Below are 15,952 nucleotides of genomic sequence, written 5' to 3'. Positions count from 1 at the left end.
AATTTTAATTTTTAAAGCATATTTAACATCATTTCATGCTTTTCACTGATCCAAAGGTCATACTAATATTTCAAAACTCCCACTGTCTGATGATACACAGGTTGCCAGTGTTTTCACTTTGATTTAGTGATTCATGAATCTCTAGAGACATGAAAATTCTGATGAGTCACTAAGTCCCCAATGCTAATATTACCGAGCAACTTCCAACGCATAAAGCTATCTATAAGTGTAATTCCTGAGACTAGGATGAGTAGATTTTTATTGAATACAGAGAAGTCTCAAGAAGAAAAATTCTGAAAATTATATGAAGATCACTGGGGTGTGTCAAAAGCTGTACATTTCTAAGCCCATATGTAGTCAGACTTGTCAATTTGGAATCTTAGTAAAATTTTGTCCATGACATGCTAATGTAAACTATTCTAAAAAAGTAATTGAAGCCCTTATCATCAGTTTAAAATCTTTCCTAAATTAACTATGTTAGGCTTTCTTGGAAACTGTCCACTCTTCCCACTACCATTTGTATATTCTAATGAAAGCTCTATTCACAAATAGACTGTAATTGAATCAGATTCAGACAATAGATTTAAAAAAAAATCAGTCATATTTTAAATGCTCTCAAAGTAACTAGTTACTTGCCAGAATTTAAAAGATACATAAATTTGTGTGTGTGTGCTGGCATATATGCATATGCACACATGCATGTGTATTATGAAGTTTCCCCTCAAGCATAAAGAAATTATAATGTTCCTCACCTGAGCATGCCAATTTTTATTAACTCAAGTTCTTTCTTTCTCACTGACAATGAATATAAATAACTCAGTTTTTCCTCCATATCCCATCTTGCCCTTTTAATCCTGAAAATGACCACAGAGTTTACAAAGTTCACTAGTCTAAGGAATGCTTGGAGTTGGGATATATTGTGCTAATTGCATATACTCATTTAGTGATGGATCACAGAGAAAGGAAGTGACTAGCCCAGAGTCACACCAAAAATGACAATGTGTAGCTTAAATTCGGTTTTTTGAAAAAAAGGAGAACATTAAGACTATCTAAACATGAAATACTAATAATTTTAGAGAGGTTTAAACACTTCTCTTAAGAAGTATGTTCCCTGACGAACAAATTCTGATAATAACAACCCAAGATTCTTTCACGAATATTTCAAATGTCCAAAACAGGAAGGAACTTTAATGGAAATATATTTCTCTCTCTGTATATATGAACACATACACATACATACATACAACACACACATATACACACACATAAATATACGTTATGTGAATATACAAAGCAGAGTTTCCATTATACATTTTGACATAACACAGCAGTAGTAAGCCACCCAAATGAAGTTTATTTTCTATAGTTTTGTATTGGTAAAGTATAAGTTAACTCAAGGATATTGGGCTTGCTTCATTTAGAAATCCTCTTTGAACACATTACACTTTTTAGTTCTTGGAAATTCATTAGCATACTTTATTTTTTTTAAGATTTTATTTATTTATTTGACAGGGAGAGACACAGCGAGAGAGGGAACACAAGCATGAGGAGTGAGAGAGGGAGAAGTAGGCTTCCCACTGAGCAGGGAGCCCTATGTGGGGCTCAATTCCAGGCATGAACTGAGCTGAAGTCAGACGCTTAATGACTGAGCCACCCAGGCACCCTCATTTAGTATACTTTAAAATGCCAATTTCTAAAGTGTAAAAAGACGTTAATAATCCCTCTTAAATCAATAGTTAGGATCTGACATAATACATTTAATAAATATAAAGTGTTAGAAATGGTCTATACCACCTAATGCACAGCAGTGAAAGAAAATAACATAAGCCCAATTACAACCATTATATATATATTTTACTTGATTTTGAAGAATTGTTTACTAAAATATCAAATATTTGGAAAATAAATATCTAATGTCACCTATACTCCTATTTTCCTAATGGTAGCCCTATTAGCATTATGGGATCACTAAATTTTATATCTCAATTAGTTAACTTGTAAAATCCATTGGATAGAGGATTTCTTTAGAAACCACTTTCAATTATTTATTCATTTTAAGGTTTCACCAGTTCCATTTTAAATTCGCAAGAGAAAGTGTTCTCTCCTCTCCTATATTCACAATGACTAATTTTATAAAGATCCTTGCTATTTTCAGTTGATACAACATATCCTAGAAAAACAGGTAGTCAAAATTTGTTCTGTATAAATTTAAAGTAAAATTTTGGTAGGCATAATAAAGTAACTTCATAATTCTTGTAATACTTTTTAGCGAGATAAAGCTGCACAAAATTTCACAAACTATTTTCAAAAGTATGTATTGCAATTCTCTCTCTCTCTGTCTCTCTCTTTTTTTTTTTTTTTTTTTGCTATTTTCTCTCTTAATAACAATTTACTAAGCTTTAGGCAAAGCTGTATCCTCTTGGCTTTAAGTTCTTTCTGAGTACATATTGAGGACAGACAAATTAAATGATTGAGTTCAACCAAGCACACTGCTCCACTCAAGGTATGATGATTGAGATGTAAATATCTGTTAGAATTGTGCCATATATCATATTAATTATTCAGAACTATCTTCTTTGTTCTTCTTTTATAGATATAAGAGATTTTTACTGCCTAAGGTATTATAATATTCTCCTTCAAAGTACTAGCATAGAATGTGCATGTGGAATTTTCAAAATTATAACTTACAAAGAATAGAGCCAAAGTTATTCACTTATGAATGTTATATTGTGTGTTAGCTCACAGGCACCATTCTAATTAGGGGTCTTAATATTTTTATTTTCTTCTTAAAAGAAATAGACAAAACGAATATTTTAACTGTATTTAGATCATGGTAACTGTTGTATAAGTGGAATTTTCAGTTTAATGTAGTTTTTTTCCAAGGCACTATCTTAGAAAATTAGCATTTAGTGCTAAATTTTCTAGTTAAGTATTTATGGCTTTATTGGGTAAAGTTTGGTGTTTTGAATTAAAAAAAAAAACCCTACCTCACAAAATTATATTTTAAATATATTAATGACTATTTTTCTAAGCTATTGATATGTGAGGTTTATAAAAACACCAGATTAAAACTCAGCATACCTCTATAGGCTTAAAAAAAATCATAAACTTGGACAAATCACTCCTCTCTCTTGGCTTCATTTTGTAGAAAAATTTTCTCAACAGGAGAAGTTTTACTCTGTGGTGACAAAGACATAAGGAGAAGTTATGGTTGTCATCACAGTTTCTAAGAATTTGCTTTTTCTCATTTCTTTGTTACCTGTAACTATAATAGATTGAACATCCTGTCAGAAAAGGGGAGTGGTTGCTGCAATGTTCTTACATGTTTGTGTTTCAAAACAAGTTAACATTCATTCAAATCTAGCTTCACTGGACCCCTTGACTTAATGGTCTTAAATGGATAGCCTATCATTTTTCACTTTTTAGGGCATGGAGAGTTTGATCTACTTTAGCAAGGTTGCCATTTCAATTCTCTTCATTACAAAATTTAATTAAATTCTTCATTATTTAATATCCTAACACCACATTCAACTCCAACAATGCCACTGCAATTCCATGAACATAAACTCCCCTCCATAAAACATACATAGTATCAACATGTGTTTTGAAACACGCTTTTATGGAATAAAACATGCTTTTATTTTGTTCCTATCATGGTAAAGCCTAGGGTATTTGAAAGAATAATCTCTGGAACTGAAGCTCTGTAAGTTTTAGAATCACTATACTCAAGTCCTAGTTCTTTAAGAATCTTTCTTCTTTCTTGGTGATTATTCTAAATAAAAATCACCTTTCTACTATAAAAGTCAAGAGAAAATGAATGGACCTGGATTTTCTTTTTCTATTATTAGCCTTTAAAAGGATCTCAAAATATAAAGAGAACCTAGAATAAAACAAGATGAACTTGTTTTACTAATATTCATGTATAGTATATAAATATCAACCTGTAATAAAAGCATCAAGACTTGTTAAGACTTTTATATAAAATCTTTTATTCTCTTTAATTTTTAAGGTCAAATGCTCATACAGGTTTCTCTTAGGGATTTATTATTTGGGATTACTTTTCTTATTTTCAATTATACACAGAAAGAAGAAAATGAACTCTGTAAAGAATAGTTCAGTATTCCAAATTCTACTAGGTTTGAGAATATTTCAAACTCAGTGCCTTGTCTGAAAACATTTTCATTAGCATCTGCCTTTAGGACTATAGAAAAACTGGGTATATATTATCAAAGAGCAAATTATTTTTTCCAACTACTATAACTAGTAATAAAAGGAAAAATACTCATTCAATACTCATGAAAACTTTCCTTTGAAAAACTAATCCTCTAAAATCATATATTGAGACAACACACTGCCAGAACTTTCTCTTTCTATTACTTTATTCCAGCAACAAGGCCTTGGCAGTCACGTCTTTGTACTTTTTGATCAATTTTACCACACAAAGAACAATTTGCATCCAGTACTACTTATCAACAGGTTGGAAATCTGTGGCTATTTTCTACTCCTAAGCATGATACTATAAGTGATCTTTAAAATTAAATAATCAGAAACTGGATCCAAATACATTCTCATGAAAATGAGAATAATGTAACATGGAATGCCTTCATTTCAAGCTAATGTTACAGAAAGGGAAAATATCCAGAACTCAAATCTCTCTCACTTTATTTATAAATAGTTGCATCACTTAGTTTTGGATAAGTTTAACAAGAATACACATTATTTCTTTTGGGGATGACAGCAACATTGACAAACAGTCCCTGTTATGCCTGTCATTATGTTATTGCTAAATCATCCACAATATCATGACCTGATTTTAGTTGCCAGGGAAATAGCCAAAACATGGTATTTAAGTATTATTCTGATTACATACAAATAGCTAGCACTTAAGAAAACCTATGAAAAGTGATCTATGTCCAGTAATTTAAAAAAAAAAAAAATGGAAGGAAGGAAGGAACCAAGGGAAGAAGGAAAGAAGGAAGGAAAGAAGGAAGAAAGACATCTTTAAAAGCCTAATACAGTTACACAGTAGGCCTCTGACATTCTCTATGCTGGTATAATAACTAAATGGCAAGTAACACAGAAACAGTTATCCTTGTGAGATCCCTGTTGCATGCTTTAATTATAACTAAAAATTTACAGCAAAATCAACCCTTGGGTAAATTGCTCTTTGGGTTTAAATCTTCGTTACCTCCTGGAATTTTGGTAAAATCATTTTGTTTTTAAATTAAGCTGGTCCCTCCTTCTTTACTCCATTACAGAAGTCAAACAACAAGAACCAGACATTAATTTTAGAATGAAAAGAGTTTTGTGTATATGTGTGTAAGTCCAACCTCTGTATACAAACTGTTAAAAAACAGATGTTTTAACATAGTGCTTTATTCCAACTTAATCTCATCCTTGAATGAACTTCTTTCAAGTTTCAACCATTAAAAAACAACAACAACAAAAAAAAAAACAACAGTCAATTTCCTGGTGGTTGTAATTTAATTAAGTAACCTTTCACACTGAGCAAAAACCCAAAAGCAAAAGGGTCATTAATCTTTCTAGTGATTAGAGACACCTCTAGAGCTTCAAACATTTACCTCTCCTTCCCCGAAGTAGAAATGCTTTTAGGAGGATCATGGTTCATACCTCGCATTCCCTGGAGCCAGAGATGGTATATGTGCAGGGCCCAGATCCATTAACGGATATATCCATGGTCTCAGAGTTTGTAGGCTTGTAGTCCACATAATACTCCTGTAAAGGGGAATTCATTTGTCTTTCAGACTCTCTGGTCTTTTTCCGCCGCCTCTTCATAAGAGAGTGCTGCTGAAGTTGTTTCATACTGGCTGGGTAGCGTTTCCAAGACACATAGATCACCAAGAGGATCATGGCCACTGAGAGGAACAGAGCACACTCCCTGCAATATTTTGTGAAATGAAACATGCTCATGACTCTTGCTCTTGCCAGAAGCTGAAACCCTGGGGAAGGGCTTGGTGTTTCAAGGGTGGGGCTGGGTAGGGTCAGATTTGGAAAAATGTATGTTTAGGGATAATCAGAGGCTTCTGGGGGGCGTTTGGGGTACCAGGTGTGACTTTTCTGTGTTGACCCACCTGAACTTCAGAGCAGATGTTATATGTTTCCACTGCATCACTAACCTTTTCACCTTGGATATGCTTAGGTCCTGCACATATCATGGTGCTTTCCTTATTTCCTTTGAAATTCTTAAGCCAATAAAACAGAGGACATATGCTCCTACTGCATTCCCACATATTTCCAGACAAAGTGATGGATATTAATGATATCCATGCATTGACAGTTTCCTGTGAGATGTTGGTAAGCTTGTTGGAATCCAAATTCAATTTTTGCAAATTGGGTAGACATTTAAATGTGCCCGGCTCAATTCCTTGGATGTCATTCCCTGATAAATCCAAGTTGTGTAAGGAACTCCAAGTCCATGTCAAGCCTTGGCTAATGGAGCGAATCCTGTTCCACTGTAAGTAAATTGAGCGGAGATTGAAGAGACGTGGAAAATGAGCAAAATTGATCTTGGAAAACTGATTGTGCTCCAAGTGGAGCTCCTTCAACTTCAAGAGGCCAGCAAAAGCATTTCGGGACAAGCTTCGAAGACGATTGTAACCCAAATCCAGAAAGTCAAGATTTCGACAGTCTTGAAAAACTCTTATCGGCACAGTCTTTAATGAGTTAGATCTCAAGTGCAAAATGATGAGTTTACGAAGACCTTTAAATTGTTCCGATTGCAATGTCTGAAGTTTATTGTAGGAAAGATCCAGATTGCGGAGATTGGGAACTGGGTGAAATGTTTTAATTGTGCAGATAGGTAATTTTGTTGGAGCTTAGAATTAATTCTTTCAGTCTACGGATCCCTTGAAATGCATCTTCATCCACTGAGCTAATGTAATTATGGTCAAGATAAAGCCATATAAGCTGGTTAAGGCCGGCAAACTGATTGGATTTGAGTTTCTGAATGCTGTTGAACCTTAATTATAAGCCTTGTGACCCTCCAGAAATGTTCTCAGGATATCTGCGAAAGCATGAGACTCACAGTATACAATTTTGCCATCACATCTGCAGTTCTTTGGGCAAGCTCTCTGAGCCCCTGTGAGCATAACAAGCAGCAGTGTAGGAAGTAGCACTAGCACCACACGCATGCCTCTCAGCTGCGTAATTAAACGGAAACCTACATATTAAAAAGAAGACAAATGCACATTGTAAAGCTATTAATATAAATCACCACCAGCTTACCGATATCAGGGACATTTCATCTAGTGTAGTAATGGGACAGTTGATATAAGAACAATGTATTTAACATTTGAAGTCTTGTTTTCTTCAGTGTTGCATGTTTGCTACAATGAGGTTTCCTTCATTCTTCCTTGATTTTCAAATCACCACAGTGCCATGAACTAAAGAAAAAGCCTTCCCGAGTTTCAGGAGTTCTTATGTTCATCAACACTGAAAAGCACACAGCCTGTCTTATCACTTAATGCCAACACTGTCATAACAACAATATTTGGCTAGTCACGCTGTTGAACATCAGTATTAAAAGAGAAGAGTACCAAGTCTTCTGGTAATGGCAAAAATGTGACTTAGAAAACCCTATACTTGTACATCTTTCCTAGTTGAGCAAACAAGCTTTGATTTGACAAAAGAGCTTCAGTAAGCTGTCAAGGTTAGTAACCCAAGTTTGCCCTGACTGAAATTGTATCCTTATTGCATAATGGAGTAACAATGCATGAGCTCGAAAAAATGGCATTGGGACAAGTATGGGCAGCCAATGAAGCAGTGTATGAAGACTAATAACAGTGCATGGTACTCTCAATGTGTTAATGAGCATATATGCTCTCAGCATTCAGGAAGATCTGCCTACTGTGGCTCCCCTGCCCAGGGTTATACCAGCTCAGAACCATAACTACTGATATAACGCAGAACAGTCCAAAGTTAAGATTGTCAAATTCTTATTATTTGCATAAAATGCAAAATAATCTTGTATAGTATTAGTTTTGCTGTTATTTTTAATAGTTGCTTTTGCAAATTTGTGGGATAAACAAGGAGTGAAGCAGTAGATTACGACATCCCCTCCCCTCCATCCGGACCTGCTCAAATTTCTCACTGACTTTTTTTTTTTCCTCCCCTACCTCTATTAACTTCAGAAAACCTGCAAAGTTGTAATGTATTGGAACTTGTGCTGCATTTCCAAATCATTGCATGGTAAGGGACTTCTTTCCTCTGTCAATAGTAGATTTATTATTTCTTAGCGGTGGGGGAAAAAAAACCCTCTGTGTAGTTTATTTCTCTTAAATATTCATATTTTAACCAAGAGGCAATCAGTCAAACCTCTAATCAAAAAACTCTCCTTCTTTTACTCAACCAGTTTTTTGTTTTGTTTTGTTTTGTTTTTAATTTGAAACCTGATCTTGCTCTCTGTCCTCTTGCCAGCTACAATCTCATTGAAATACATTCCAGCTCTTCCAGACAGGAGAAAGGGGGGAAAAAGCCAGTCACACTTGAAAAAATAAGACTGGCAAATGACTGCTGGAAATTTGGAAGCTGTGTTCAGGATACAGCTTTAAAGATAAAACAAACCCTTGTGCGACCTCTGATAAAGTAACGACCCCACCCCTACACACACGCAGTAAAGTGTTAACAATCTTCCTGACGGCGACCAGAAATACAAGCGTGGCTAATATTATCAAGAAATAGAAGCAAACACAGTATTTATCTCATGCTCAATTCCCACGCTGTAGAAACACATACAGAAGAGACAGTCTTAAAGATATTTCTCTAGAGTCTGTTTAAGTCCGTGTTATGCATTAACGTATTAAAAAAAAAAACTACTAAAAGGAAAACGATCTAAAAATATAATAGCAACTATACTGAGTCAACTGGCAAACTCAGAGGCTGCTGCTTTTTGCCTGTTTTCCCGTCTTTTATCAGCTAATGCCGCGACTGAGAATACGAAGCCAAGAGGATCAGCTTTGGTAAGAAGGAAACAACAAAAGTTCACTTACCCATCCTTTGTCATCCAAAAACGGATCCCCCCTCTCTCAGCTTTCTTCTTATTTGGTCTCTCTTGCTGAAACCACCACCACCTTCATGACACAGTGCGGCTGTCATTCACACCATTCTGATCCCGCATGTGAGCTAGCAGCCCCATACAAACTTCCCCGGAGAGGACAGGCAAAAAATATATATACATATATGAAAAAAAAAAAAATTCAGCATGGGGTGGGATGGTGGGGGGCAGGGAGAAGGAAGCCGTTGGGGGGGAGGGGGAGGGCCTCTAAGCTCTGAGGACCATTGTGTAATTCACCAGAGACCCATCAGCAGTAATTGGCAATCTGTGCAAAAAAGCTACAGCCCATTTCGAAGGTAACCAACTTCTCTGTAAAAAGAGAGGTAAAAAAAAAAAGAAAAAGAAAAAGAAAGAAAAGAAAAGAAAATCTTCAGAATACCTGGCATTCCTTATTGTGCTGGCTTTTGCCATTCCCAGATAAAGCAATTCATCCTCTGGATTTTCAGTTCTTGAAGCAAGTAGGCCTCCTGTGCTGTCTGAGACCCCAGTTTAAAAGCTATGCAGGCTAGGTTTATCCATTTAGCTGGTCAGGTTTAAGTGTTTTGTAGCTGTGCTGAGAGGCAGCCCTTGTCTAATTCAGAAGGCTTTCCAGAGACTGATGATGCTCAGAGCTTGTTGGTGCTAATGCTTGAGTTTGTGATACACTGAGTGCCCTCCGCTGGAGAAAACAGATTGCACATTAAAGACGGGAACAAGTGAGCCTGTCAGTGGTGTGCAGCCTTCCCTCTCTCAGAAAGGGAAATTAAAGGCACAGGATCACTTTTTTTTCCTCTCCAATAATATATATATTATGAAAGCCTCATGACAAGGAGTTCCATTCAGTGCTATCAAATATTAAGTAAAATACTGGCTCTCTAAATATTATCCAATTAGCAGTTTTTAAAAGTTGCCTTGGCTTTTTTTTCACTGCACATATCACAGACTTATTATCTTTTTCGACAGAAACAATTTGAGTTTTATTTTTGTTCCTCTCAGTTTATTTATATTTTGTTAAGCAAACCACATAGAGAAACAATTGTACTAAAGGGGAAAATGTAATTAGATCACTTTTGAAGATAGTCATTTTAAAAATTTTAGGTCTAATTTTTAAATTCCCAACTTTGATAATTAAATACATTCTGTAATTTTGCACATCTTATTGAACAATCTAGATCAATACTTTCTAAAAGTGTATATTCTTAGTCTTAAAGTAGTTATCTTTAATACTATATTGCCCAAATGTGTTGGTATCTAAGAGATACTAAATGTTACTTCAGTAAGAGTATTATTCCAGAGTATAATTGACACCCTTAGTACAGTCACTATATTTTAAAATTATCTACATTAATAATACAAATTTTTCTTATGCAAGTCGCTTATAATGTGCAATTCCAGAAAAACAAAAGCATGTGAGTTCTATATCACTATTATATTTATTTAAAATTTGCAAAATATCCTCAAAATTAGAAAGGATGAAATGATCAAACACCTGAAATACATATTTTAAAAAGCCTATACCTTCCTTCAAGTTGCACTGGACTTCGAAAAAAAAAAAAATGGTACATCACCTTCCATTTTGTTTCTCTTCTTTAATTGTTTATTTCATAATCCTCTGGCAGAGAATTTTTGGAATAATCCAAAAGAATGAAACAATGCAATACAGAGAAAGAATGATGGATAAGATCACTAATCTAATTTAGCAGGTGTGAGAAGTTAAAATAAATTTTACATAAGTACCTAGAATTGCTATGGATCAGTGAAAATGAAGATTTTTAGAAATATTTCTTGGTTTTAGAATAAGTACCAAAATATTAGTAAGGAGGGCCTATTATATAAATAACATAAATTATTTGACTCAGATTTATGAGTAGGCAGTAACAAGCAACTATCTAATTACTAAGATTTTTCAAGGAAGAGAAAGAAATAATATGTCCCCCAAATATACACCTTTACCATTAACTGATACCTGAATTCTATTTTAGAAATGTATACTTTTGGCTTAAGGTACAAAATCTATTGAAATGCAAATGAATACCCAAAGAGGCAATATTATTTGGTTAATAAGAGGTATACCTTTCTAAGGAAAAAAACATAAATGATACACATGTAATTAGTTCATAGTTGTGTAGTTTACATAGAATCACAAAACCCCACCCAAATATTCAATGATGGAGGATCAGTTCAGGAAATATAAATATATTCATGATTAGAATACCTACTGCCATTAAAATGAAATCACTTGTATTTGCTGACAGGGAATGCAGACCACAGTATAAAAAATAAAGAGAGGAGAGGGAGAGAACACAGGTCCTAGAGGATGATTAAGGGAGTCTATTTCTATACATGTTTTTACTTGTGTGTGGGCAAAATAAAATGTAAAAAGCAGATTTTCCTGGGAGTGAATTTTGGATGGGTTTCATTTCATCTTTTATGATTTTTTGTCTATTTGTATTTTCTAACTTTTTAAAATAAAATGAATATGTGGTACATGTGACATATGTATGTACCCATATATATGTTTGTGCATGTATGTGTAAATTTTCCTTTGTTGGAATGTAAGGCATGAGAACAGCTTTTGATAGTGGAATAGAAAAATCTCATGATGGTACCCACATTTATAGTGTAATGACCAATTAAAATGCAAGTTTTCTTTTAAGTACTAAGATCTAATAGATGCTATATTCCAAAGCAGATACGAAATCATATGCAGATTTCACAAAGGATGTTGTCAAAAATCAATTATATACTGTGTCTCTTGAACACATTGTGAAGGCATAAAAGGGCCAAGAGAGTTAAGAGTGACAAAAGATGTTGTGTGGATGACTTCACTGGAAAGAGTTGTCCTGGCATTACCTAAAGTGTACACACACACACACACACACACACACACACACACCCTTAACCCAAGGAAAGGTGCAGGGTATGTCCACACCTCAGCTTCATTGTAGTATGTTAAAAATAAAACAAAAGGTCCAAAATGGAGCCGCTTTTGCTAAGCCTCATTTCATCAAACCACAATTTAACTTAATTACAGTTTTGGCCACTCCCAGAAATGGAATCTTAAACCAGTCCGTAAGGAATCACCTGGTCAGCACTAGTAAGGTAATCTGCCTGACGGACCTCATCATCCCCTGAAGGAAAGTGACCTTGTTACAATCAATCAGACTTTTTCTAATATAATTTCTTAGTCCTTTTCTCTTTGGTCTATAGAAGTTTTTCATTTTTACCATTTCTCAGAGCCCCCTTCTATCTGCTGGATGGAATGCTGCCCAATTCATGAATCATTGAATATAAGCAATAAGATACTTAGAATTAACTGAGCTGAATTTTGTTTTGTTTTGTTTTAAACAGTTTTGATGTCAGTGACAGGATCTGAAGGAAATGTGTGTGTTTTGGGGGATAACAAGTAACACAGGCACTGTTACTCATGAATCCTTTGAATTCTTCTTGCCATTTCCTAGGGCCAAGAGGTAAGTTCTTCTCAGTTCTGAGTTCTGCTTTCTTTGCATTGAGCTTATGATCTAATTGGCTTTCTAGTCCAGGGCAGGTCAAACCTAAGCCCCTAGCTCTTGGTTCAGTACCCAGATGCCATATTGGGAACTATGGGTTGTTCAGTCTACATTTTTTCATTTGATTAGAATCCCCAATCAAATCCCCAATCCCCAAGTCTGTAGTCCCCACTTGTTGGGTTCTTTCCCCTGTCCTCAGTTCCACATTGGAAATTGCTGGTGGGGCAGACAACGCCATCTCTTGTCCAGGTTACTGCTAGTTTCTGTTAATGGGAATATGACATAAAGGCTATTGTTAATGGGAAACTTGAAAGCCAAAGCCACAAAATTGGTGGACATGGGTCAAGCACTTTAAAGCTGTTAGGGTACTTGCCACCTAACTCGAAGACTCTCATGCTAGGATTAGGTGACCATGGAATGAGTTAGATTGATACTGGGTTACCTGCCAACCTTAAAAAAATTTCTATGTAATGAGGTACACTGTAAAATGCCACACAATCCTCAACCCAGTGACACATCCCTAGTAGATATTATTAATTTTGCTCTGAGAGACCCAAGGCTTACCTACAAGAAATGGAATCCTTACATTCCAAAGATCTGAGAGTACCACATTCTGGCACACCTGCTTATTTTATGTCTAAGAAATGTGGGTCTCAGAAGCCAGAGATATCTACAAAAATGGAAAAATCTTACTAATGACAAACCAGAATTATAATGGTCATTGTGGGGAATGTTCCAATTAGACAAGATTATTCATTTAAGAAGTACACTTGAAAATAAGAATTCCCAAAACAAACAGAATGGGATATCAATTTTAATTGGCATCCAGAAGCCCCCAGAAGCATTCAAAATTCCAAAATAGCTTCATTGAAATATTTGCTAGAAAAGCCTAGTGACAAATTAAAGATATAAAAAATAGGACTATCAGACTGGGATAACTCCTACTCCTTCTCTCTGTCTTCCTTTACCTGAGTACTCAGTCTACTAATCCTCTGTCTGAATTGTCTTTCTACAATAGGACCATAAACAAAAGTCCACCAAGTTAGTGGCCTTACAGGCATCCCTGTATATACTCTCCAAGGAGGGCCCCCATATGGGCCCCTCTCAAGATTACCAAAAGCAAGAGGGATTTTCCAGTCAACTGCTACGTTATTTCCTTAAATAGCCAAAAAGAAATGTCTCTTTCTTTTGGTTATCTTTGGGAGTGGCTCTGGATCTTGGAAGTTAACATCATCTCTATCCTCTTTGGGAATGCCTCTTAGGTTTATGTATCCTTCAATGCTGCCAGGAATATTTACTGTTTGTCCTAGGCAGAAACTGATGTGTTTTTGTTTGTTTATTTGTTTGTTTGTTTTTCTAAAAAGATATTTCAAAGGATTTTTTTGTAAGTATCTCGGTGGTCAGAAGTCAGCCAAATTGAAAACTGATATTCAGAGCCTGACAAGAAGTTCTCTTAGACCTCCTCCCCTAAGCTAAATGTACCTAGAGGGAAAGAAAAAGATTTGAAAGAGAAAGCTCTAAATCTAGAACACAGGAACCTTTTAATCCCATTTTAGTTGAAGAACTTCTCCCAGGTATAAAGAAAAGCAAACTGAGGATAATTTAGTTGGGTGGGCAGTTCAACCTCCAGAGGTCATTCAGGCTACAAGCCAATTCTTTGAAGAATTAAAAACAACTCTTCTTATCTTACACTTGTTTACAAAACCAGAAATGTGGCTCTAGAAATGATTCAAATCTATCATTTTAACCAATCCCAAAACCTCACCTATTCCTCTCAAAATGAAAGCTTATGTTGAAAAATTCTGGCCTTAAGAAACAAAAGCACTTCCTGAAGGAACTGGCATTCTTTCTCTGTGCCTTTGAGATGTAAATATTCTACCCAGTCTTCTCTGGAAATTCTCATCTAAACCATCTCTGTGAAATGCAAACTTGAGGGGGCAACTCAGTAAGAAAGAGGCTATTTGAATATTTGAAATTTAGGCAAATGAAAAACCATGTCTTCTCCAAAAATATTGCTAAAAATTAGCTTTAGCCATCTGAGCAGGTAACCTTAACTTATTCCATCTGCCAGAAATATGATTTATATCCAACTGCTCTTCTATAAAGTAGTGAATTAAAACAGGGCTGGGATTGACTTTCACTTTCAGAGTCTGTCTGGATAAAAATATGTACATGTGTTTTCTATACATGAAAGAAGGACTATATGAGAAAGTGTCAGTTTGAAGCCATTTTAAATCCTGGTGATACCCCCAACAGAAAGTTTTTATAAAAGCACTGCCCAAACAAAGAGAGAAATAAACAAAAAACAGAAACCCATCAAGTTTGGACATGTACTAGATAAATGAAGAAAAAAATGTGTCATTCTTGTCAGGGAAAATCTGGCCCATTATTCCTAATGGGGCTATTAAGGATCTATCAACGTGTCCATGAAAAAGAGAAATATCTTTTAACATCTGCTAGGGGTAGAGATTAAAAACAAAAAACAAAAAACAAAAAAAAAAAACCTTTTTAAAATTGTTAGGTCAACCAAGAAGTTTCCTGGAAAGGTCTGAAATGGTAGTAAGGGTGGGAGGAGGTAAGAAAGAATGAAAGAAATTGACCATACTTTTTTTATTCCTAGGTGGTAGATAGCCCACCTTTCTGTGTAACTGCTTCTATACTGGAATAGGATAATAATGTTTAAATGTGATCTTTATATGACATATGGCATATTGACTAATATGGTGGATTTAATATTTCCATTTACTTATTTGATACTTTATGAACTAAGGATATAATAGGAATTTTTTATTTTAATTTTTGTAATAATAGCATTTTGTTATACTCAGCATTCAGTGACTTCACCTTGATAATCTGAAACTGACCATGATAGGAGTATCCACACCAAGGAAATCAGCAAAAACCTAAAAAGTTTAAAATATGACATTATTTTGTTGAGTATCTATAGTTAAGAAAGTGATCTTGAGAATATTAGTAACACATTAAACTTAAAAGTGTAATGTTAGTAGCCACTCAATTATAAATAGGTTTCATGTAATTGTAAAGAGCTATTAAATAAATTCAAATTATAATATATACATATAATTTCAAATATGTAGTATTTGAAAACTATATAATTGGGCAAATAAATTACCATGTCACTGACAAACAAGCAAAATTCCAATGTATGTCAGACATCATTTCACTTCTGTCTTACTCATTAATGTAAGCAAAAATATCAGATTGTATTCACATTGGAATAATATTTAGAGAGGCAGTTGTTAAACATTTACCTTCAAACCATTGTGCGTACAGTTCTACATATGTATTGTTCTAACAGTGAACTAGTTTGAACACATAAATACTAGTGATGACCTGGTTTCAATAAACATATCAAAAGTTCAATCAATTA

The 15,952-nt window shown here is 34.8% G+C and overlaps 1 protein-coding gene across 1 annotated transcript in view; it reads right to left on the bottom strand.

The window, feature by feature from the left end:
• LRRTM4 (leucine rich repeat transmembrane neuronal 4) overlaps positions 1–15,952 on the bottom strand; it is a 1,027,999-nt gene that overhangs the window by 705,066 nt on the left and 306,981 nt on the right. Inside the window, 9 exon segments of the mRNA XM_053447877.1 lie at positions 5,632–5,896; positions 5,898–5,949; positions 5,952–6,006; positions 6,009–6,050; positions 6,053–6,088; positions 6,090–6,806; positions 6,808–7,022; positions 7,025–7,180; positions 9,009–9,731. Of these exon segments, the coding sequence (XP_053303852.1) occupies positions 5,632–5,896; positions 5,898–5,949; positions 5,952–6,006; positions 6,009–6,050; positions 6,053–6,088; positions 6,090–6,806; positions 6,808–7,022; positions 7,025–7,180; positions 9,009–9,012 (1,542 nt within the window). The 5' untranslated portion in view covers positions 9,013–9,731.

The sequence above is a fragment of the Lutra lutra genome, chromosome 9 (genome assembly GCF_902655055.1).
Source record: "Lutra lutra chromosome 9, mLutLut1.2, whole genome shotgun sequence".
Classification (NCBI taxonomy): domain Eukaryota; kingdom Metazoa; phylum Chordata; class Mammalia; order Carnivora; family Mustelidae; genus Lutra; species Lutra lutra.
Note: the sequence above shows the minus strand (reverse complement) of the source record. Positions and strands in the feature narration are given on the sequence as shown.